The 24,231-nt window shown below is 45.7% G+C and overlaps 1 protein-coding gene across 1 annotated transcript in view; it reads right to left on the bottom strand.

The window, feature by feature from the left end:
* Positions 1-24,231, bottom strand: part of MEOX2 (mesenchyme homeobox 2) — a 132,086-nt gene that overhangs the window by 13,238 nt on the left and 94,617 nt on the right. The window contains exon 2 of the mRNA XM_063924420.1: positions 12,262-12,434. Within this exon, the coding sequence (XP_063780490.1) occupies positions 12,262-12,434 (173 nt within the window). The remainder of the gene's footprint in view (positions 1-12,261; positions 12,435-24,231) is intronic.

Here is a 24,231-nt window from a genome sequence, read left to right as displayed (position 1 = left end):
CCAACAAAATTAACCCTAGTGTGAATGTGTGCGTGTACATGTGATAGGGAATATAGACTGTAAGCTCCCATGGGGAGGGACTGAAGTGAATGGCCAAATATTCTCTGTAAAGAGCTGCGGAATATGTATGCACTGCTGTATATAAATAATAATAGATAGATACAGATAAAATTATATATTATTTAAGCCTTCTTATCACCACAATAGGGCTCCTATATTATATAATAAGCCTCTGATGTGAGGGTCACGCAGACGTCAGTGCAGAAGAAGTGTAACAGAATTGTGAACATACTGTAGTAACAATTGCTATAACAGAAACTCTAGACTCCTAGTAACTATCCTGCCACCGGCTGAAAGACATGTAATGAAGCAGTGACCTCTGAGGCTCCCTAATTCTCATCTTGTCACATTTTGTTCCCATAACAGAGATCTATAGCAACAGCGGTGCCCAAAGTCACACACGGCCAGCAACTCCTGTGACTGGAACCTTCCGCAGATCCACCAACTGCCCAGCACTTGTTCCACTAACCAGACATTAGAGCTGTCAAAACCCCTCTTGGACGTCTGCCTACTTTTTCCACCTTTCACTTTCACTCTGCAACTTATCACACAGATCCCGGATCCCTCCCAGGCAACATGTACTTAGAGAAGCTATTTACCAAAACAAATATTCACGTACAGTATTTTGGTGGCGGAAAATGTAATTAATATAAATGTGTTAAAGTTTAGGAAATGACGTTTGGCCTGTGTAATGTATTGTGCTTAAATACTAAGTTAGACTACTATTTAGTATTTACGTGTTTATTGGAATGCGATTTCTATTAAGGTTAAGGTTGTAGATTTAATGCTGCAATTGTTTAAAAGGTTAAAACCATGGGGTAAATTTACTAAGATGGGAGTTCTATTTAAGATGGGATGTTGCCCAGAGCAACCAATCAGATTCCAGGTATTATCTTCTAGAAGGTGCTAGATAAATGAGAAGCAGAATGTGATTGGTTGCTATGGGCAACATCCCATCTTAAATAGAAATAGAACTCCCATCTTAGTAAATTTACCCCCAGGTTGGGAATTGCCTTGTAAATGACTACCGTTTTAAAGCTACAGCTACTGTAATCGCAGCGATTGAGCCAGTTCACCCTATTACATATGCCCCAGTGCATTAAATGGGGAGAGCACTCACCATATGGTTATCGCTTCATAAGGGCCGTACCCTGCATGCTGCAGGGGTCCTGTTTCCCCTTTTTCTACATGGCCCCTCCTTCTCGTCACTGACAGCTTTGGTGGGACTTGTACTGCAGTGCTGTAACTAGGGGGGGGGGGTGCGATGTGCCACCGCAAGGAAGTGGGCGCTGTACTGCAGCACCTGTCATGTGGGAAGAGGCATCATAGCACGTGCTTTCACTGGGTACCACCGTACCTATGTCCCTGCACCAAAATGTCTAGTTACGGCTCTGCTGTCCTGCACTGCCCGACTGACTGCTGTTTGCTGCCACCCGAAGATGTGTGGCTGCACCAGAAGGTACAGAAGAGATCCCCAACAGGTAAGTTAGGGTATAGGGGTGGGATGGGTATAGATTAGGTAGGTAAAATTCTGAAAAAGCTTTTAAGGGGTTTATGCTTCAAAGGGGTTAATTAAGATGAGAGAGGTAATTAGGGGGTTAATGTACATGAATGTAATTACTTGATCATATTGGGGCTAATTAATATGGAGGATTATGAAGGAAATGATTCTTATGGGGTTAATTATATTCATGAGTTTGAATGGTGTTACAATGAGGCTGAAGAACGGATGTGTCTTCATACATTGTGACTTCAGTGTGGTGATCACATTCCGCTGTATTATATGGCGGTCACTGATGCTTTTCTGTATTATATGGCGGTCACTGATGCTTTCTGTTTTATATGGTGGTCACTGATGCTTTTCTGTATTATATGGCGGTCACTGATGCTTTCTGTATTATAGGGCAGTCAATGGTGCTCTCTATATTATATGGCAGTCACTGATGTTCTCCGTATAATATGGTGTTCACTCTGATCTGCTCTGTATTATATTGAAGTTACCAAAAATCTGTATTGTAGGGCAGTCACTGGTGCTCTTTGTATTACTGTATATGGTGGTCACTGTGATGCTCTCTGCATTAAATGGTGTTCACTGATACTCTGTATTATATGGCAGCCACTGTGATGTTCTCTTTATTATATTGCGGTTACTGCAATGCTCTAAGTATTGTATTCACTGATACTCTCTATTATATTTCAGCCACTGTGATGTTCTCTTTATTATATTTCGGTTACTGCAATCCTCTATGTATTGTATTCACTAATACTCTGTATTATATTTCAGCCACTGTGATGTTCTCTTTATTATATTGCGGTTACTGCAATCCTCTATGTATTGTATTCACTGATACTCTGTATTATGTGGCAGCCACTGTAATGTTCTCTTTATTATATTGCGGTTACTGCAATGCTCTATGTATTGTATTGTGATCACTGCAATGTTCTCTGCGTTATATGGCAGTCATGTAGGTAGAGGATGATTATTAGGTAGTGGGGGCTGATTCTGACTGAGTGCTGCTCTGGACTTAAATGAATAGGGGACTTATGGAAGGGGAGAGCAGTGGGAATATTTAGTAGCCAGGTTATTTTTTTTCTAATAATGACATTCAAAATGCAAAATACTATAAGTGTTATGAGGTTGAACTGTGATGTGATGTTTCTTCAGATGTTTATGCCTCTCTGACACACTAAAGTGCAGCGGCATCTCACACACAGGAATACAGAATTAGCAATGATGAAAAAACAAGATATTTTACTCTATGCATCCAGTCCACTCACTAAATTATGGACAAGCTAGATTTTTGTTTTAAATATAGAAAACAATGGGGGTAATTCCAAGTTGATCGCAGCAGGAATTTTGTTAGCAGTTGGGAAAAACCATGTGCACTGCAGGGGGGCAGATATAACATGTGCAGAGAGAGTTAGATTTAGGTGGGGTATGTTCAAACTGATATCTAAATTGCAATGTAAAAATGAAGCAGCCAGTATTTACCCTGCGCAGAAACAAAATAACCCACCCAAATCTAACTCTCTCTGCAAATGTTATATCTACCCCCCTGCAGTGCACATGGTTTTGCCCAACTGCTAACAAACTTGCTGCTGCGGTCAACTCTGAATTACCCCCTCTATGGGGGTCATTCCGAGTTGTTCGCTCGCAAGCTGCTTTTAGCAGCTTTGCACACGCTAAGCCGCCGCCTACTGGGAGTGAATCTTAGCATATTAAAATTGCGAACGAAAGATTAGCAGAATTGCGAATAGACACTTCTTAGCAGTTTCTGAGTAGCTCCAGACTTACTCGGCATCTGCGATCAGTTCAGTGCTTGTCGTTCCTGGTTTGACGTCACAAACACACCCAGCGTTCGCCCAGACACTCCTCCGTTTCTCCAGCCACTCCCGCGTTTTTCCCAGAAACTGTAGCGTTTTTTCGCACACACCCATAAAACGGCCTGTTTCCGCCCAGAAACACCCACTTCCTGTCAATCACATTACGATCACCAGAACGAAGAAAAAACCTCGTAATGCCGTGAGTAAAAAACCTAACTGCATAGCAAATTTACTTGGCGCAGTCGCACTGCGGGCATTGCGCATGCGCATTAGCGACTAATCGCTCCGTTGCGACAAAAAAATACAGAGCGAACAACTCGGAATGACCCCCTATGTTGTTAATTCAATCATTTGAAATCAGCATTCTGATTTGTTACCCAGCCAGGTTATATTAGCTCCAGGTGCATGAGAGATACTCATGGGTCTATTTGCTAAGCCTTGGATGGAGATAAAATCAATGGAGATAAAGGTGGTCATACCGAGTTGATCGCTCGTTAGCTGTTTTTAGCAGCAGTGCTAACGCTATGCCGCCTTCCACTGGGAGTGTATCTTAGCTTAGCAGAAGTGCGAACGAAAGGATCGCAGAGCGGCGTAAAAAAAAAAATAGTGCAGTTTCAGAGCAGCTCCAGACCTACTCAGCGCTTGCAATCACTTCAGACCATTCAGTTTCCGGATTTGACGTCACAAACACGCCCTGCGTTCGGCCAGCCACGCCTGCGTTTTTCCTGGCACGCCTGCGTTTTTTCGAACACTCCCTGAAAACGGTGAGTTGACACCCAGAAACGCCCACTTCATGCCAATCACTCTGCGGCTGCCATTGCGAATGAAAAGCTTTGCTAGACCTTGTGTAAAAATACATTGCTTGTTGTGAAAGTACGTTGCGCGTGCGCACTGCGCTGCATACGCATGCGCAGAAGTGCCGCTTTTTCACTTAATCGCTGCACTGCGAACATTTTTCACTAGCGATCAACTCGGAATGACCCCCAAATCCATCCAATCCACACCTAATTTACATTTCACAGGCTGGGTTTGAAATATGACAATTAGGAGCTGGTTGGCTGGTAATTTAACTCCGTTGACTTTATCTCCGCCCAAGGCTTAGTAAATAGACCCCACAATTACTAACTGACGTCACTTGCCTCCGTTGCCAGGGCAATGTTCTGATCCTACACCTGTTTTCTAAATCAGAGAAATCTCAATCTTTGGTGTTTTCGCCAGAGATTATTCTCCATCCTCTCTATCAAAGCCTATATGGGGCAGCTGCAGCCACAATCCTCCTTTTACCAGCACAATATTTATTTAAATAATTGTTAATTTATTTATTTTTAGAAATGTTTTCTGTCGTGTCACACATGAACGGGATGCCTGATGAAGCGGTAACAGCCCCGCTGCCAGCCAACATCTCAGTGTACCCGGGTATTTTATTATTAAATAGCCAAGAAGGATGGCTGCCTTTTGCTGTAATAAGCACGATCGGAAATCTTAGTTATAACGCATTATAGTAAATAATTCTGGTCATAAGAAACAAGTGGCAGCAGGTGTTATGTGCTAAAGGTAAAATGCTGCAAAATATGTATGTCAAGCTTGAGTAAGCAAAACTTTTCTGAAGATTGTACCCGATAGGCAGCTCCAGCTATAGATTATACAAGATGTATATAGTTATGTGACTGGCGGTTCTACGACATTCCATGACACTCATAGACCGGGAATAGAACCTGTGGCGACCACCAGTGGTGTAAGTTCGTCACAGTTGCCCGGAGGCAAGAAAAATATTGGTGCCCCCCTATTTCCTATATTAAGATAAATATATGTACAGTACGTATGTGTGTGTGCGTATATATATATACATATACACACATATACGTGTGTGTGTGTGTGTGTGTGTGTGTGTGTGTGTGTGTGTGTGTGTGTGTGTGTGGAGTGTTCTGAAAAAAATGTATATACTGTATTTATACATTTAATTGTCTTTTATCAGGATTAGAACACATGACCTGCTTCACTGACAGCAGACACTTTACTGATGGAGTTATTTGCTCCTGTACAGGATGCATGAGAATTCTAACTATAAGTTACGTGTAATTGTCAGAGAAGTGACTTCATATAGTTAAATTTCTCATATGCCTATACAGGAGCAAATAGCTTCATCAGTAAGGTGTCTGCTTCCAGTGTAATAGGTTGTGGTTTCTAATCCTGGGTGTGATACTTTTAAAATGTGTATATTCAGTATAATAAAGAGGGTGTGACTTGTAAGGTGCAGGGACCAGTGAGGAAGTCGGACACTGAAGAGATAGCGGCAGCTATCAATTAACTTAATTCAATGGTGTCACAGAATGGGAGGAGAGGTGCCCCCCTTCAGAGCAGGAGCCCGGCGGCAGATGACTCCGTTGCCTCCCAGAGTTCTGCCTCTGGCGACCACTGAGCCCGCAAGGGGCTTGCTGCACTGCCCTGCCCGTTCCGGCATTCTGCAGCCGGGATCCCGGCCACCGGTAACGCAATGCACACCCGATTATATTGCCTATAGAAGTCTTTGAGCTTATTTATGCGGAATACCCCTGAGAGGCTTGCGCAGGCCAACGGACATGCATGCGCAATAGGACCCACGGAGGCATCATAATGCAAAGGACAGTTCTTATTGGAAGAGCTGTCCTTTGTGTTTCTATGTCAATTACTCATGCATGTGGCTGCTACGCATGTGAAGAGATCAGAGGCTGTGTGACGCCATTAAATACATATACAGAATATCACAAAATATATATATATATATATAATTTCAGTGCAAATTAACTGTCAATTAATTTTGAAACTTTGTGTCAAACTTTGGGCCGAATTCAGACCCGATCGCTGTTGTGCGAAATCACACAGCGGGCCTTTATCGAATGTCTGCGCATGCATATGCACCGCAATGCGCAGTCACGTCGCCAAACCGACAGGATTTTGCGAAAAATTTGATCGCTGGGCATACGCAAGGTGATTGACAGGAAGCGGGCATTTGGGGGTGGTAACAGGCCGTTTTCTAGGAGTGTCAGGAAAAACACAGGCGTTCCCAAGCGTTGTCAGGGCGGGTGTGTGACGTCAGCTCCGGCCCTGGTCAGCCTGTTTGTATCGCACTGTAGGAGTAAGTCCTGGGCTGCGCACAGACTGGAAAAATCATTAGATGGTGAGTGAGTTGCGAATGGGTTTGCTGGTGTTCGCTGTCTGGCGAAGATTTCATGCGGCGTGCGCATGCAATCACACACTTGCAGGGGGCGGGTTTTCACTCTCTATGGGGGGCGGCTATCTGATCGCAGACCGCTGCAAATTTGCAGAGGAGCGATCAGGTCTGAATTAGGCCCTTTATTTGAGGTTTGAGTTGAAGTAATTAAATTAAATATTATTAGAGAGCAAAAGTGAGAGAAATGCAAGATATTAATTACAACTTAAATGTTATTAAAAATCCACTTCTAAATAAGCAATAGTAGATTGATCTATTATCTGAATCTGCTCACCAGAATAGCCCCCCTCCCTTACTTGGTGTGTTGGTTTGCCCTCCTGTCTACAAACTGATGATTAAGCTGTAGCTGGAACAGGTTGCAGAATCTGAATATACTGAATAGCACGCATTAGGGCTTTTATTTATGGAACGCTATTTTTATCCTTCAATCACAAATCCTGTTACAATCCTCACTAGTTGAAACCCTCCTCTAAGTCAGCACGTTAATAGTGTGTAATCAATACGCTTGCACGCGAGTGTGTGTCTTGGATGAATCTAAGGTGTCAAACTCTAGCTATGATAAGAATGTATATTTTATAAGAGTCCAGGTTTATTCAGGTCAGTAACGTTATTTGGGGATCAACCACAAAATGCAGAAAAGACATGGAGGAAATGTGAATTTATTTTAAAGGGGCTGTTCTCCGTACGATAACATTAATTCACAGGTTTGTGTACAGCAAACCCTTCTGCATCACTGCGGTATCTCTGACTTTGCTCCTATAACCAAACCATTACATCCGCAACAAAGAAATGTTGTCCTTTCATGCATAGGGGGGATTCAGTTGGGATTAGTGAGGTAAAATGTACGTACCTTTCAAACTATTTTGGATTACCGTGGGCATGCGCGCTCCTGGTACCCACGGTATCCAATTGTGAATTTTTAAAAAAATTTTTTTTTACTTGCACCGCAGAGTTTTCAGCTCTGAAAACCCTGCAGCACAATTAAAAATGAAATCATCTCCCCTCCTACTTTACATTGCTGCTGGGAGGTGTAGTTCTCCCAGCCGCTGCCTCCGGGGGAATGACACTACACAGAGGTGGGGGATCACACACATACACACACACACGCACAGGTGGGGGATCACACACACACACTCATGCACACTCACTCACTCACTCACTCACTCACTCACACACAGACAGTCACACACTCACCGCTGCTGTAGATGACCGAGGCGAGATCCCTGCGCTGGACAATACCGCTTGTGGACAACACCACTGACTAATGAAGCTAATACCCCTTTTACACTGACAATTTTATCCCTGGATTTTGCACGTGAACGCGCATCATCCCGGGATTTTTGTCAGTGTAAAAGGGTACACTTACAATTTCCCAGGACGAGCATCCCAGGATTTCAACCCAGGTCTCGACCTGGGTTGAATCCGGGACCATCCCGGTAAGCTGTGCAGTGTGAACGGGTATACCGGGTCAAGGCGACCCGGCACCCGAACTCTGCATAGGAGGAGGCGGTGCTTGGAGAAGATTATCTCCAAGCACCGCCACCGGTAGAGTCAGCGGTGACGTCACCAACCCGGCAATATGCCGGGTCGGGCCACTAATGTAAAAGTGTCATTCCCGGGAATGACCCGAGCCTGTGAGTGTAAAAGGGGTATAATTAGAAACTTCTTAAATAGTCCTCAGGGGAAGGGGGGGTTAGCTTGCCGCGGGGGGGTGGGGGGGGGGGGGCAGAGCAAGTCCTGGGGATCTTCCTAAACTTAGGAAAGATCAGACTTGCTCTGGAGGTACAGTATGTGAAAAAAAGACGCCGTGACTTTCATAGAAATCACTGCGTCTAATTTTCTGTCCTGCAATTGAATAGCAAAACCCAGTGGCTGCGAGAAAAACCCAGCAACGCAGGATTTTTTACATTTCCCGCCGTCAGTTGAATTCCCCCCATTGATCTGCTTTGTGCACCCAAGAAAATATGTAAAATTAGCAGCAAAGCAAATATTGGAGCAGGAGTTATCAATGGGTAAGACTGGCTGCATTTCCATGTCTGAAATACCGTGCAGCTTTGTTTTTACACTGAAACTTTGAATTACTCTAGGACGCGCCCCTCCCAACTCTAAATCTGCCCCGTCTGCAGTGAAACATGGGTTTCCTAAGGTGCAAATTGCTCCTTGTTTGCTAAGTTTTGATTAGTTTTTTGCTCTGCTCCTAACACTGTTTAAGACACTTTCCCCAAGCGCAATCAAATTGCATACCTTCCAACTTATGTGGTGCTCAGATCAGGTCAATTGCGCAATTAGGGTGTGTGGCTTAGCAGCAAGGGGACATGGTCTACCGGGAATGCCGACCACGTAAGCCATGCCCCTGTTTTCGTCATGCTGGGAGCTTGCCCAGTGTCCAGGAGCTGCAGGATATCCCCCCGCCTCTCTCATAGCCACCACAGTGTGTGTGAATGACATCCATTCTGCGCTGGTCTCAGAGTGTCCCGTCCCAACCTCCACCCGTCCGCGGGACACTGCGACCTGCAGGTGGGATGGCCCCAGATAAACGGGTCTGTCTCACTGATTCAGGACAGTTTGGAGGAATTAAATAATTATAAGACTAAACCGTGTTAAACACACACAGAAAGAAGACACCGATATAAAGTACGGGTAGGAGGGTATGTCCACTCCAAACAAACACATAACTACAGTATATTTCCCTGACAGAAAACTCTTTTAGCTCATTCATCATCTTTAATTGTAATTTTCACTTATACATGTACAGTAATATCGGAGGCATTCCTTGTAATATCACGGATATCTCCTGCCTCTCCTTAATTTCCGATCCTGGCCGCCATTCCCATTCTGTAGGAGGGAGACCTTCATTCATCAAACTCCCTCCAAAAAACCACAGTTTGTGGCATTTGACAGCGAGAGCCTACGTAACAATGGGATTGGTTCGCACAGCCCCGCTCCTTCCTACAGGAAGGATGTCTGGGTTCTAAAGCAAAGATCTGATTGGACCCCACCGCCCAGGCCGTCCCACTCCGTGTGCAAGCGTGACTCAGGTCAGGTATGCGCACTACCACTGCCGCTACTACTAATTAGCGGTGTGATTGGCAGTGTTGGAGCTGGCGGTGGCGGGTAAACCTGCTTCTCGGATTGTAAAAAGGGATGTTTAAATTATTACATTTTACTTAATTTATTTAATATTTAGTACTTTTGTTTTTTACTATTGGTTTTAACTAAATGTAAGCAAGCAAGTTTAGCATTTCCAAAAGCCGCTCACATTTTTAAAGACCCCCTTCTCTATCTCTCCATTTGTTTACCAAATGATATGGGAACGATATATCGGATGAAACAAGTGCAGAATGTTATAGAGGGAATACGGAATATTCTGTGAGGCTTATACCACTTTCAAACCGCACAAATAACCGCATATTGCCGGGTCGACGTGGGTCGCTGTGCGGTGTGAAAGGGGTCAGTCCCGAATTCCTGGGCCGCCTAACCTAGTATTTCAATCCGAGAATAAAGAAGGGTTAGTCCCGGGATATTACTGGCTCAGGTGCAGTGTGAACAGGTTGCCAGGTCAAAACGACACGGGACCCGTTCACAGTATAAGCAGAGGTGGCGCAGAGATGATCCCATCTCCCAGCGTCCTGCCCCCAATGTAGACAGCGCCGACTCCGCCCTCCGCCCATGATGGCAACCAGACCCAGCATATTGCCGAGTCAGGAAGCCAATGCCTAGTGGTTTAGGAGTCCTAGTGCCTAGGGGTCCAATGCCGGGCCTCACATGGGAAGGACCCATTTCCAAATACCGGATGCGACCCAGCATGGCGATCTGAAAGCGGCATTACAGTGCAGGTGAGCGTTCAATAACATGTTTTCCCTGCTATAGACATCGGGGTAAATTTACTAAAGCTTCTAAAACAGAGACTTGGTGATGATGCCCATAGCAACCAATCAGATGCTGTCTATCATTTTCTAAAAGGCAATAGAGAAATGATAGACAGCATCTGATTGGTTGCTATGGGCAACATCACCAATTCTCTGTTTTAGAAGCTTTAGTAAATTTACCTCAATGTGCATAAAGGCACAATCACTAGTTTTCTTCAAAATTGCTGCTAAATATACTGGATTCAGATGAGCAGACTCAAAATTCTACATGGATTCTCTTTAAATCTGAAAGTAATTAAATCTTCCAGTATATTTTTATTTATATGTCTGTGCTGTGATAGAATAGTCTATACTTGCACATCTGTATGCATGTACTGTATCTGCATGAGGATATATATATATATATATATATATATATAAAACAGAACATACTGTAGATATAAATTAAACAGTTGATTGAAAGCATTTGCTTTCCTCACTTTTGATGGCTTGCGGAAACTCCCTGTTTCCCCGGCACCTGGTATGCCCTTTTGCTAATATATTGCTGTAGGAACGTTTAAAGCCCTGATCATCTGCTATACATTTGCTGTTAATAATTTGCACATTTTTATTGTGTGCATGGTGCATGTCTGGTCTACCTTATCTGCAGCAGAATAATTTTGCCTTATTGTACCTGTCGCCTATACAATGAGGGGCAGCGTTCAGCCTCGTGCCGCAGTGATGTCACATTGTGCGCTCTAATGACCTTTGGTTCCGGCCAAACAATTCTAGCCTCCATGTCACTTCTTTCTTCCTGCTTCACCAATCACCTTTCTATGGAGCTTTCCATAGGTCATTTATGTGGAATTTTGTCACCAGTATTTGCATACAATCCTTTTAAATGGATTCTCTAGGGGTGCATGAGAAATGGAAGCAAACAGCTCTTGTAATTGCCTGCAGAAACAGAGTTTCCTCATTTGAAGAGAAAATCTTGTGGCATCACAAAAGTAGCATCCGAGAGGAACATAACTAAAGCTTCCCCCCCGCAGAGGGCAGTTCCAGGACAGTTTATTGTCTTCTAGCCCTATTAGATCCTTGCAAACTTAGGGATGGGCTTCAATGGGGTCATTAGCAATGGTGCCATTGATACAGAGCAACATTGGTGCATCAATGGTGCCATCAACGCATCAATGGTGTCATTGGTGCATCAATGGTGCCATTGGTGAATAAATGGTGTAATCGGTGCGTCAATGGTGCCATTGGTGAATAAATGGTGTAATCGGTGCATCATTGGTGCATTAATGGTGCCATCGGAGCATTAATGGTGCCATTGGTGAATAAATGGTGTAATCTGTGCATCAATGGTGCCATTGGTGAATAAATGGTGTAATCGGTGCATCATTGGTGCATTAATGGTGCCGTCGGAGCATTAATGGTGCCATTGGTGAATAAATGGTGTAATCGGTGCATCAATGGTGCCATTGGAGCATTAATGGTGCCAAAAGTGCATCAACGGTGGCATTAATGGTCAATTCTGGAGGATGGGGTAGGATGTAGCATTTTCTTTCTCATGGCAAAAAGCATATATATATCAATGAGATCTAAGGGGTGGAGATTATCACATAACAATGCAAAGATTAGATGGCAACTCCTAAAACCAAGATGAAGCACTAGGTAGCCGCATAAATTGTCCTTTCAGAAATCACTGTTATGTGTCAGTAAACTGACTGACGGCTGAAGAGTTACGATATGAACTTTGCGCTAGTATTAGATCTTAGTACAGTACAGAAATGGTATAATGCACCTCAGGGGAAATACCTGTCTTTCAGTGAGGTCCAGGTTTACTGCTATTTCGTATCTTCTCAACCGCGTCAGGTAGTTATGGTGGGCGAATTCCGCCTCCAGCTCTCTGATTTGTTCCTTTGTAAAGGCCGTTCTCTCTTTCCGCGGCTTACTATTTACATCTGATTTGTAATTGCCCTCCTGGGAATCTGCATGCAAGAGAAAGAAACCTTCATTTGTATATTTGTAGTTTTATGTAAAATACATTTTAAAATTAAAACCAGGTGCCCTATCCTCCGAATGATTTCTATGTTGTTGGGTTTTTAAGTTCGGATGCAATAACACACAGTAATAGTTATTTTCTTATTGATAACATGTGTATAATACTGAAGCCAAACAATAAAGGTCAACTAACACAAAAGTGTTTTCAATTATCCTTCATAAAGCATATCATATATATATATATATATATATATATATACTGTATATGATGTGCTTTATGCAATATATATAAAAAATATATATAAGGGTGAGATGAGGCAGAGCCTTTCCTTTCCTGTCATACTAACGTATACGGCAGAGTTTTGACTGTATAAAGAATATGAAAAATACAAAGAATATGTTATAAATATCTTATTTGTATTAATCTAATAATATTTATAGTTAAAACTCTGGAGTAGAAAGTCTATGGCAGGTGGGGCAGATGTAACTGCAGAGAGGTTTGGGAGCCGCGTGTCCTACATCAAATTTAAATTGCAGTGTAACAGTGAAGCTGTCCAGCATCTGTGGGCTGCACCCAAAAGCAGCCAGTGTTTACTCTGCATGCAAAAATAGTACATGCTTGCGTCCCATGCATGGTTTGAAATACGGGGAGGAGAGGCTTCACCCTGCACAAGACTCAACCATATATAGTATAATTCACCACCCTGTCTCCTAGAACAACCAGGGCCATCTTAGTGTATAGGCACACTGGGCAGCTGCCCAGGGACCCAGAATTCTAGGGGCCTCCAAGCAGGGGCGGGTGGTGGTCACACAAACAGAGCAGCCAGGCAGCATCCTCTACCTGTGTTCCAGCCTGCAGCCAGACAGTGAATGGTTGTCAGTATGATGATTGGTGGATGGCTGGAGCTATCCACCAATCAGAGTACTGGCAGTCAATCACTGTATGGAAGCATGTGGAGAGACAGCGCAGGACAGCAGGAGGGGCAAGTTATGATTTCATTAATTAGTTCCTATGAATGAGTGTGTGGGGCAGGGGCGTTTCTACAGAGGAGGAGGCCCGTGTGCACCTCCGGGTGGGCCCCCTCCTCTGTACGGCGCTGTAGACTCCGGCATTGTGCGCCCGCCATGATCCGGAGACCAATTTGGCTACCGCGCATGCGCGGTGGACATTTTGGCGTCGATTTCCACCGCGATCGTAGTTCCCGGCGCTGGACTCCGGAAAGGTAAGTATTAAAATGGGTGCAATGGTTGCAGTGTGGGGGCCCCCCTGGACCCAGGGAACGGTGTGCACCGCACCCATTGCGCCCATTATAGAAACGCCAATGGTGTGGGGGCCCCAGCGCATTGCTTTGCCCAGGACCTACAATACTGTTTAGGAAGCCCTGAGAACAAATCAAGAGGATTGATTGATCCAGGGGATTCTTTTATATAGCTACAGACAAGGAACATTGTAGATAAGAGGTGGGTAATTATTTCAGCTGGGGGGGGGCACTTATTTTTGAGTAAGCTGTTGAGCACTGCAGAGACTTGGGGGAACATTTACTAAGCAGTGATAAGAGCGGAGAAGTGAGCCAGTGGACAAATTTCCCCATCAACCAATCAGCAGCTCTGTATCATTTTATAGTATGCAAATTATAGATGTTACTTCACTGCTGATTGGTTGCCATGGGCAACTTCTCCACTAGCTCACTTCTCCGCTCTTATCACTGCTTAGTAAATGTCCCCCTTGGGCTCCCGGCTCCCACATGCTGCACTGCCCCGGGAGTCCCTTACATGACATCCATGCACTACAGAATGTGCGATCTGCCGTGTAATGAATGGATTGAATACAGGTAAACAAAAGACGCAATTAATGTGACAAACCGCTGCAGCTGATAAGTGTGGTATTGCAAGGACTATATCTTATCTAACATGGCGGCATAAACACCTCTTCAATAAAGATCCACTTGTGACGACAATTCAGAAAAGGATCAATACAATTATATTAAAATAGTTATTTACATTTGTTAAATTCATATTGAAACAATACATACATTATTGTGCACCTTCAATATGCCAGTGACTGCCAGTTGCTAATACGGGTTCAGTATGAGTTACCGATGGACGGGATGCCGGCGGTCAGTATACCAACAGCGGCGTCCCGTCCTTCAGAATCTCATAAAGCCTCCTAACCCTCACCTTTTCCCTACCTTAACCCTCCCTTGTGGGTGCCTAACCCTAACCTTCCCTTCCCCACTGCCTAAACCTAACCCTCCCCAGCGGTGCCTAACTCTAACCCTCCCTTGTGGGTGCCTAACCCTAACCTTCCCTTCCCCACTGCCTAAACCTAACCCTCCACAGTGGTGCCTAACTCTAACCCTCCCTTGTGGGTGCCTAACCCTAACCTTCCCTTCCCCACTGCCTAAACCTAACCCTCCACAGTGGTGCCTAACTCTAACCCTCCCTTGTGGGTGCCTAACCCTAACCTTCCCTTCCCCACTGCCTAAACCTAACCCTCCCCAGTGGTGCCTAACTCTAACCCTCCCTTGTGGGTGCCTAACCCTAACCTTCCCTTCCCCACTGCCTAAACCTAACCCTCCCTTCCCCACTGCCTAAACCTAACCCTCCCCAGTGGTGCCTAACTCTAATCCTCCCTGCTTGGTGCCTAACCCTCCCTTCCCCGCTGCCTAAACCTAACCCTTCCCGCTGGATGCCTAACCCTACCCCAAACCTCCCGTTCTATGTGCCTAACCCTAACCTTCCGTCCCTGGTCCCTAACCCTAACCCTAACCTTGCCATGGCTGCACCCTAATCCTCCTTCTGCTTCCTAAACTTAACCCCACCAACAAACCCCCTTTTCCCCCAACGGCAGGACTGTAGTGCATCCCGCTGTCCGAACGATCGGGATACCGGTTGTCGGTATTTTTTACACCGGCATTCCTCCCTTGGGATCTCAGCAGGGTTGGACTGGCCCACAGTGGTACAGGGGAAACCACCGGTGGGCCCCACTGCCTGGGGGCCCACCCCCTCCTCTAGGGATCAGATTCCAGACTGTGCACTTGAATTGTACATTATACATATTATCTACGGTGCATTGCCGTTATTAATCTGGTTTATTATCATGCATGCACTAGCTATATTTACTATATATATTTGTCATGAGGCCCATACCATGGTTAGCCAAGCCTCTGTGGCAGTTGACCACACCCCTAAGCATGGGCCTCTACCACTGCATTCCTTCCATGCCCCAGTCCAACACTGAATCCCGGTGTCGGTAAATCGACCGCCGGGATTCCTTTCATCGGGAAGCTAACTGCTTCCCGTTAATACTATCATTGTAATAATAGGTTCTGTAAAGCTACAGCTTTCCTATAAACCCACTAGTTACCAGAACTAACCCAACTAAAATGACAGGACAACATAAATTAATGTCAGCGTCGGTGTTGTGCGCACCCAGATGGAGCAACAATTGAATTGCTCCGTTGTGTGCCGTCTAGAGGCTACCGGCACACAAAACGCTTGAATTCCCCCTTCCTATAGAGGTGAGGAGCAGCGCTGGCCTTTTAATGTATATGATTCTTTTCCACTTAGTTTCATGGTAATGTTATGTGAGTTCCAGTGCTGATAGATGTCCAACCAGATGAAAGTTATAGAAGATGTTTATTAGTATAGCATTTAATAGTACAGAGTTTCTGCCCCTGCAGTGGTATAACTCCCAGAGGCAACTGGGGCTCTCAGGGGCACTAGCGGGTGCATCAGGAGCACTCTACTCTTGTGTAGCTCCATCCTTCCAGTAAGCAGCAGGGGTTGCTGGGGGTCTTGTCTCTGGGAGGAGGTGATCTTGTCTCTGGGGTGGCATCAGTGCTTGCCCCCTGGTGCCGGCACTGCCGGGGTTTAAGTCTGCCACTATGCCCCTCAACATACCAGCACAGTATTAACATATTATTCATTAATCTCTACTTATAATTGATTATAATTTGCTGCACGATAAGCACATTATAGTATAGCTAGCGCTATTCTAATATGCATCCTACAGTATATGCTATCAAAAGAATAATAATAATAATACAATTTAAAAAGCACGCAAAAATAACAAAAATGGGAGACTAATGGTCTGATATGGGCATACAAAATCTGCATCCACTAGGGGCATATAACATAAAAAAATAGGGACATGGCCTCGGTCCAGCCCATGCTTGGAGTTCCATTAAACTGACCAAGAAATAGTTCTAGTTATGATTTCGTTGTATTACTGTTATTATATACATACAGTTTAAAATGTGTGCACAGATTAAGAGTTCATCGGGGACCCATCCAAGCCTTACTGCCCAATCTCACAGAGTCTCCCGGCTCCGGGAAAGTGGGCAGCTCTCCTGCATCTCTCCACCTCTCATGTGAAGTGGGTGGGATCGGAGGCTGCATAAATATCTTTATAAATTGCTTCATTTTGCCCCACCCACAATGATGTAATTCAAGGAATAGTTCAGAGGTTCCCAAACTGTGTGCCGTGGCACCCTGGGGTGCCTCGGGAGTCGGGACACTTGCAGGGGTGCCCTGGGTTGGTGGCCCAGGACCAATTCAAATTATTCATGGTCAATATAATAGGAAAAACCAGTGCTGGTGGCTGCCAGTCATAAAATATGTGGCCAAACAGAAGCAAATCTTGTCCCTCACCACACAACTGACCCTAGGGATGACATATAAACACAATCTATCTAATTTAATATTTCTTTCTAAATTTCTCAATAAGAAATTTTTGGCCTAGGGGTGCCGTGAAAAAAATTCTGATATTCTAGGGCGCCGTGATTCAAAAAAGTTTGGAAACCACTGGAATAGTTTTTGAAAAATGCCACAGGGGAGTGTTAATATGTCGAGATTCACTACATCACATTCCCACCCGCCCACCTTGACCTTAGCCTCCACGACCTCCAGGAGCTCAGCCCTTCAAAGTTGGCAAGTATAATCTAAGACAGCATTCGTGGTGGCAGTATTAAGGAAAATTGCATTTGCAAATCTGCATCACAAAATGGTTTGCCAGGGTGAAAATTTGCTCCCTTAATCTGGATTTTTTTTCGAACCCTAATAAAACCTCATAGAACATTAGCTCATAAAATAAAATTCCTAAAATTATTTTTAATCTCCAGTAAAAAATAAAACCAAAACCACTTTATTTCCTTATTATCCGGTTTTATATTACACTCTATTCTGTACCGATCACTTTTTTTTTTTTTTTACCTTTTTACCTCTACAAACATATTATTTTCCTTTAAAAGTAAAATGTTGTAAATCTCCTGTTTTTTAAACTTGTTTCTGGAAATATCCTGATTTAACAGCCCACTTGGGACTATGGGTTGGGAGATACCAACCCACCATGACCTTTCGGTCTCTTTTCACATCCTACGAAGCAAGGCCCTCATGGTTTCTCTCTGGTGGAAAAAGGGTTGGAGACCCAAAAAATGTTGGCAGGTTTTATATTAGTTTCCATCTGCTGTACAGATGTTGCAAGTTGTTCAAAAGTCCTGTTCTGTTTTATAAGGACTTATTCTTCCGTGCCCTATGATAGATGTTCAGTCTAAAACGTTAAGCCTGAGGGGATTTGTGGAGATGACCTCCTGTCCTCTCCTCTACTATACATCTGGTATACAATATGCTAATATTGCATGTATATTACATTTTATGATCCGGAGAGTTACAGCCAACATTGTAATGCAGATTTGGTGAAATTTTAGACCCAGGCACAAGATTTACTTAGTGAAATACAAGATTTTATTTTATTATGAATTACGTTGTACACTGGGGGGGGGGGGGGGAGATTTACCAAAGTTTGGAGAGGTATAACGTGGAGAGTGCTAAAGTACCAGCCAATCAGCTTCTAGGTGCCAGGTTACAGGCTGGGTTTGAAAAATGACAGTTAGAAAGTGATTGGTTGGTAGTATCTCTGGACGGGATGTACTAACCTCTCCCGCAGCGTTAACTGGCTGTCTCCGCGGCCACCTGTCTCTTCCCCGTCCCGGCGCTGCTATTAGATTCTCCCCCTCGCTGCCGCAGCCATTTGTTTCCTCCCCAGCCCGGTGCTGCTTTTCGCTTCTCCCCCTCACTGCCGCGGCCACTCAGGATGCTGGGGCATGCGCCGGTGAATACCAAGGCTCAGCGTGGCATCCACAATGCTGAGCCATGAGTGGCCGCGGCGGTGAGGGGGAGAACCGAATAGCAGCGATGGGACGGGGATGAGACAGGTGGCCGCGGCGGTGAGGGGGAGAACCGAATAGCAGCGCCGGGATGGGGAGGAGACAGGTGGCTGCGGCGGTGAGGGGGAGAAGAGAATAGCAGCGCCGGGATGGGGAGGAGACAGGTGGCTGCGGAGAAAGCCAGTTAACGCTGTGGGAGAGGTTAATACATCCCGCCCTTTCTCTCCTTTTTATCTCTCGCCAAGCTTTGATAAATCTGCAGGGGCAAACACAGGATTTCTAGAGGAGGAAGGTTATCAAATGCATTCCACAATCTCCCACTTTGCGGAACATTGGAGCAAGTGCGGAAGTCTGGGGAAGTGGTTGACAAACCTAGTATGGAGCCTGGACATATATGTACATATTGGTCTTCTTATATACTATATGGTCTATAGTATAGGCTGTATCAAACATATTTAATATAAATAACATAGGTGGTCAGGAAAAGATTAAACATCCCATAATATTTAAATACACATTATAGAACATGCAGTGGTGCAAGTAGAAAAAATGTCTTACGGGTACTGTGTGCGCGCGCCGAAGGCGCGCGCGCAAAAAAATGGGTGTGGCCAAATGCCACATGGGGCGTGGCCAATGAAAATGGGGGCGTGATACACATATGGGGGAGGGGCAGATACACGTATGACCCCAATAGTGTCAGATACACGTTGCACCACAGTGATAGATATACATTGCCCCACAGTGCCAGATACATAATAACCCCACAGTGCCAGATACACATTGCCCCACAGTGCCAGATACACAAATGTCCCCAGAGTGCCAGATACACAAATGTCCCCAGAGTGTCAGATACACATTGCCTCACAGTGCCAGATACACATTGCCCCACAGTGCCAGATGCACATTGCCCCACAGTGCCAGATACACAAATGTCCCCAGAGTGCCAGATACACATTGCCCCACAGTGCCAGATACACATTGCCCCACAGTGCCAGATACACAAATGTCCCCAGAGTGCCAGATACACATTGCCCCACAGTGCCAGATGCACATTGCCCCACAGTGCCAGATGCACATTGCCCCACAGTGCCAGATACACATTGCCCCACAGTGCCAGATACAGAAATGCCCCCAGAGTGCCATACATTGCCTCACAGTGTCAGATACACATTGCCCCACAGTGCTAGATACACAAATGCCCCCACTGTGTCAGATATACATTGCCCCCCGTGCCAGATACAGAAATGCCCCTACAGTGCCAGATATGCCCCCAGTGCCAGATATCCTCCAGTGCCAGGTATACATGCCCCCCTGTGCCAGATATCCCCCAGTGCCAGGTATATATGCCCCCCTGTGCTAGATATGCCCCCAGTGCCAGATATCCCCCAGTGCCAGGTATACATGCCCCCCCAGTGCCAGATATCCCCCAGTGCCAGGTATACATGCCCCCCCAGTGCCAGATATCCCCCAGTGCCAGGTATACATGCCCCCCCAGTGCCAGATATCCCCCAGTGCCAGGTATAACATGCCCCCCCAGTGCCAGATATCCCCCAGTGCCAGGTATAACATGCCCCCCCAGTGCCAGATATCCCCCAGTGCCAGGTATACATGCCCCCCTGTGCCAGATATCCCCCAGTGCCAGGTATACATGCCCCCCTGTGCCAGATATCCCCCAGTGCCAGGTATATATGCCTCCCTGTGCCAGATATCCCCCAGTGCCAGGTATACATGCCCCCCTGTGCCAGATATCCCCCAGTGCCAGGTATATATGCCCCCCTGTGCCAGATATGCCCCCAGTGCCAGGTATATATGCCCCCCTGTGCCAGATATGCCCCCAGTGCCAGGTATACATGCCCCCCTGTGCCAGATATCCCCCAGTGCCAGGTATATATGCCCCCCTGTGCCAGATATGCCCCCAGTGCCAGGTATATATGCCCCCCTGTGCCAGATATGCCCCCAGTGCCAGGTATACATGCCCCCCCAGTGCCAGGTATAACATGCCCCCCTCCCCTACTCACCGCTGCCGTCGCTGTCCTCCTGTCTGTCATGTGAGGGAAGGAGAGTGCAGCCTGCGCCTCTCGTTCCCCTCAGTCTTCGGCGGGTGTCTCAGTTTAATTCAGCGCCGATCCGTGAGCCAATCAGAGCTCGCGGGTGCGAGCTCTGATTGGCTCACGGATCGGCGCTGAAGTAAACTGAAACACCCACCGGAGACTGAGGGGAACGAGAGGCGCAGGCTGCACTCTCCTGCCCTCACATCAGAGGCGTGTGCGGCGGTGCGGCGTGAGGGAGGGAGGGAAGGAAGAGGAGCGGCGGCCCGTCGGTGTGGGTACGGCGTACCCACGGCTAAATTCTTACGGGTACGCCGTACCCACCCGTACCCGCCCACTTGCACCACTGAGAACATGTAGGAGACAGAACTACACATTATAAGCACACACTCTCCCACTTCATGGTAAGGCTCCTGTCTATTCTTCCTGGCAGCTACTCTCTGGTCTAGTGCGGTGATTGAGGACTCAGATCCACACACACGTCAAACTTGGAAGAAAAAGTTGCTACCACTGGGCATGTGCAGCAACTGTCCGGGCAACCGAAACCCCTCCCCCCCTGCATTTGCCTATGCAATTTTTTCCCCCTTAACATATGCTATTAGAACTGTATAATATATATGTTATTGTTACATAGCAACAAGAAATGAAAAATAACAGCTTGTCAATTAGTGCACCTCTCACCCGGAAAAAAAGGAGACAGGCAAGTTCAGAATGCAGTCTAGTACGGTATAAATTTAATTGCTAGCCCCATCTGCGAGTTCCCGGTGAGTCTGGCCGATGTTTTAAAGGGCAATCATTTAAAAGGAAAAACATTTTCCCCTATGAGTTCACATAGAACTGGCTGCACTAATGGATAGATAATTATCAAAAAAATGTAAGGCAGTCATACAGTATGATTTCATGGTGCTGTCCCAGTGGCAAACGCAGGATTTCTAGAGGGGGGTTTCCAAATGCAATCTTCAAATATCCCACTCTGCGGAACATTATAGATGATCTATAGTATAGGCTGTATCAAACATATTCAAATTATATAAATAATATAAGTGGTCAGGAAAAGGTTAAACATACTATAATAAAGGCACATATTACATTATGTAACTAGTACTGCACTTTCAAAGCACACATTCCCCCACTGCATGGTAAGGGTCCTGTCTCTTCTTTTTGGAAGCTACTCTTTGGTCCAGTGAACTGAATGAGGGCTCAGAACCACACACCCAGCAATCTTGGTAGAAAAAGTTGCTACCAGTGGGCATGTGCAGTAGCTCTGCATGATGCGGTGGCAGCTCTAGTAATCGTATTATATGCTATTGCTGTTGTTGTCATAATTTGCCACATGCCAAGGAGAGGGGGGGGGGGGGTTCTGGGCAACCGGAAACCCCCCATGCGTTTGCCTATGCTGTCCACCAGGGTTTGTTTAACCCATATCTAATTTAATATATACAGTATATATGTTTGGCCGGCCCGGTCCTCTTACTGTTCCGGGTTGCAGGGATAAGTATGCCAGGACTTTGAGCATTCCATTCTAGGAGTTGAGACTGAAAGGTGGACTGGGATTGGCCGGGGTTGGCTGGTATGTACAGAAATAATTTGTGGGTTAGATATCCTTATAACATAATGACTTTTTCTTAACACCTCGGCAATTGAATGTGTCCGCTGTCTGGTCTGTAGCTCGCTGTCACTTGCTCTTATAAATATATCTCTGCTCGGATCAGAGATCAGAGATCAAAGTTTGAAAAACAGCGACAGCATAATGAGGACTTAAAATACTTGTGATAATCAACGGATTACCGCGATTAGGAGAAATATCTCTGCGCCTACAGCAGCCAGTCATACAGTAATTATTTATCTAGTGATATAGAAAAGAGCACAAACTATCTATAGAGAGAAACAAATCCTTCCCGCACAGAATGTATATATGACTCACTAACCAAACAGTTCATAAACACCATGAGGGTCATTCAGTTGTGGTTGCTCCTGCAAACATCGGCGCAAAGTACCGATTTTTGGTACTTTGCGCAAGCGCAGGACACTTTCTGCGGGTGCGCAAACAGGTCCTGCTGCTGTTCTTCGCTGCGGTGCGAATGGGTCAGAACTGCGGCTGTGCAGCGCCCGCATCGTGCACGCGCGTCGTTGCCCAGCAACGGCAGCCGCCGGGCAACGGCGCCAGGGCCGAAGAAAGCGATTGCAGGCCCGATGGCAAGAAGATTGACAGCGGGAAGGAGGATTGGGGTGTCTACTCAACATTTCCCAGGCGTGGTAAAGCGAACGCAGGCGTGTCCAGGCGTTTGGAGGGCGTATGTCTGACGTCACAGCCGGGACCTTCATCGCTGGATCCATCGCACAGGGTAAGTAACTGCAGGACTGGTCTTGTTTTATGCAAAACGTTTTTTAGCATAGCAGGGCTGCACAAGCGATCGCAGCCCTGCTATGCAGAAATACACTCCCCCATAGGCGGTGTCAAGTTGATCGCACGAGCAGCAAAAATTGCTACGTGCGATCAACTCGGAATGACCACCTAGGAGCGGGAGGCGTCTGCATGTAATAGATGCCTCCTGCTGCACCTACATGCAGCGCTATTACTGCTGCTTCCAAGGAAGCAGCAGTGATAGTATCTCCAACCACACCTGAATGACTCCCTACAGTATGTGCTGCTCTCCTCCATGGCTTTTCCTCCCACTCCGTTTAAATGAATCATTGCTTTCTTCTTTTTTAGAAAGCACACTTTTACTGATACACCCCCCCCCCAAAAAAAAACCTTACATAAAACAATGTGATATAAATAAATATCACAAACACAGCATCAAAGCAAAGAACGCTCCCGTCCTACATATTTTAATACCGGTATCGTGAAAGTCTCGTTTTTGGCTCAATGATATCATCACATCTACAAATGCTTGCTGGAGGCACCTACCTATATCAGAGACCACCTGCTGCACTACCATATTACTGCCACCTGCAACCACATCTGATTTAGGCACTTACTGTATGTGACAACGGAACTTCAAAATAAATGAATGCGTACTAGATTCTACCCAGACCATGCACCTCTGCAGCGTTCACCTTCAGGGATGCATTAGAATAACTGAGGAACCTGATCCCTGTAATATCTGGAAATAAAGCCAAGCACCAAGAGTTCCAAGGCCTTTCATTGTGCAGTAAATTGGGTAATTTAATGAGACAGATATAAGATTATAAACTTGTACATCAAAACTAAACGTAAACACTGACATCACATTTGTTCACCAAAACCTGAACTGACACCATTTTTAATATTTAAATAAGGGCGACAATTCCCATTTTCCTCGGCATTAAACAGCTCTGGGTTACGATGGATTCAATGCAAATGGCATCATTAACCCCCCCATCGAGGAGTGGGCTGGATGCAGAAAATTGGCCCAATCTTTTGGGGGTCTCGAAGAGCCCCACCGAAACTAAGGGATCTCCCAGACATTCTGGGAAAGTTGGCAAGCATGGTGTAGCCACGTGGGCCGGTAGGAATGCTGGAAGCTCCATGTTCCTTGTTCTGTATTGGGGCACGTGGACAGGACTCACAGTCTCACAAAGCCCAC

The sequence above is a fragment of the Pseudophryne corroboree genome, chromosome 5 (genome assembly GCF_028390025.1).
Source record: "Pseudophryne corroboree isolate aPseCor3 chromosome 5, aPseCor3.hap2, whole genome shotgun sequence".
Lineage (NCBI taxonomy): Eukaryota > Metazoa > Chordata > Amphibia > Anura > Myobatrachidae > Pseudophryne > Pseudophryne corroboree.
Note: the sequence above shows the minus strand (reverse complement) of the source record. Positions and strands in the feature narration are given on the sequence as shown.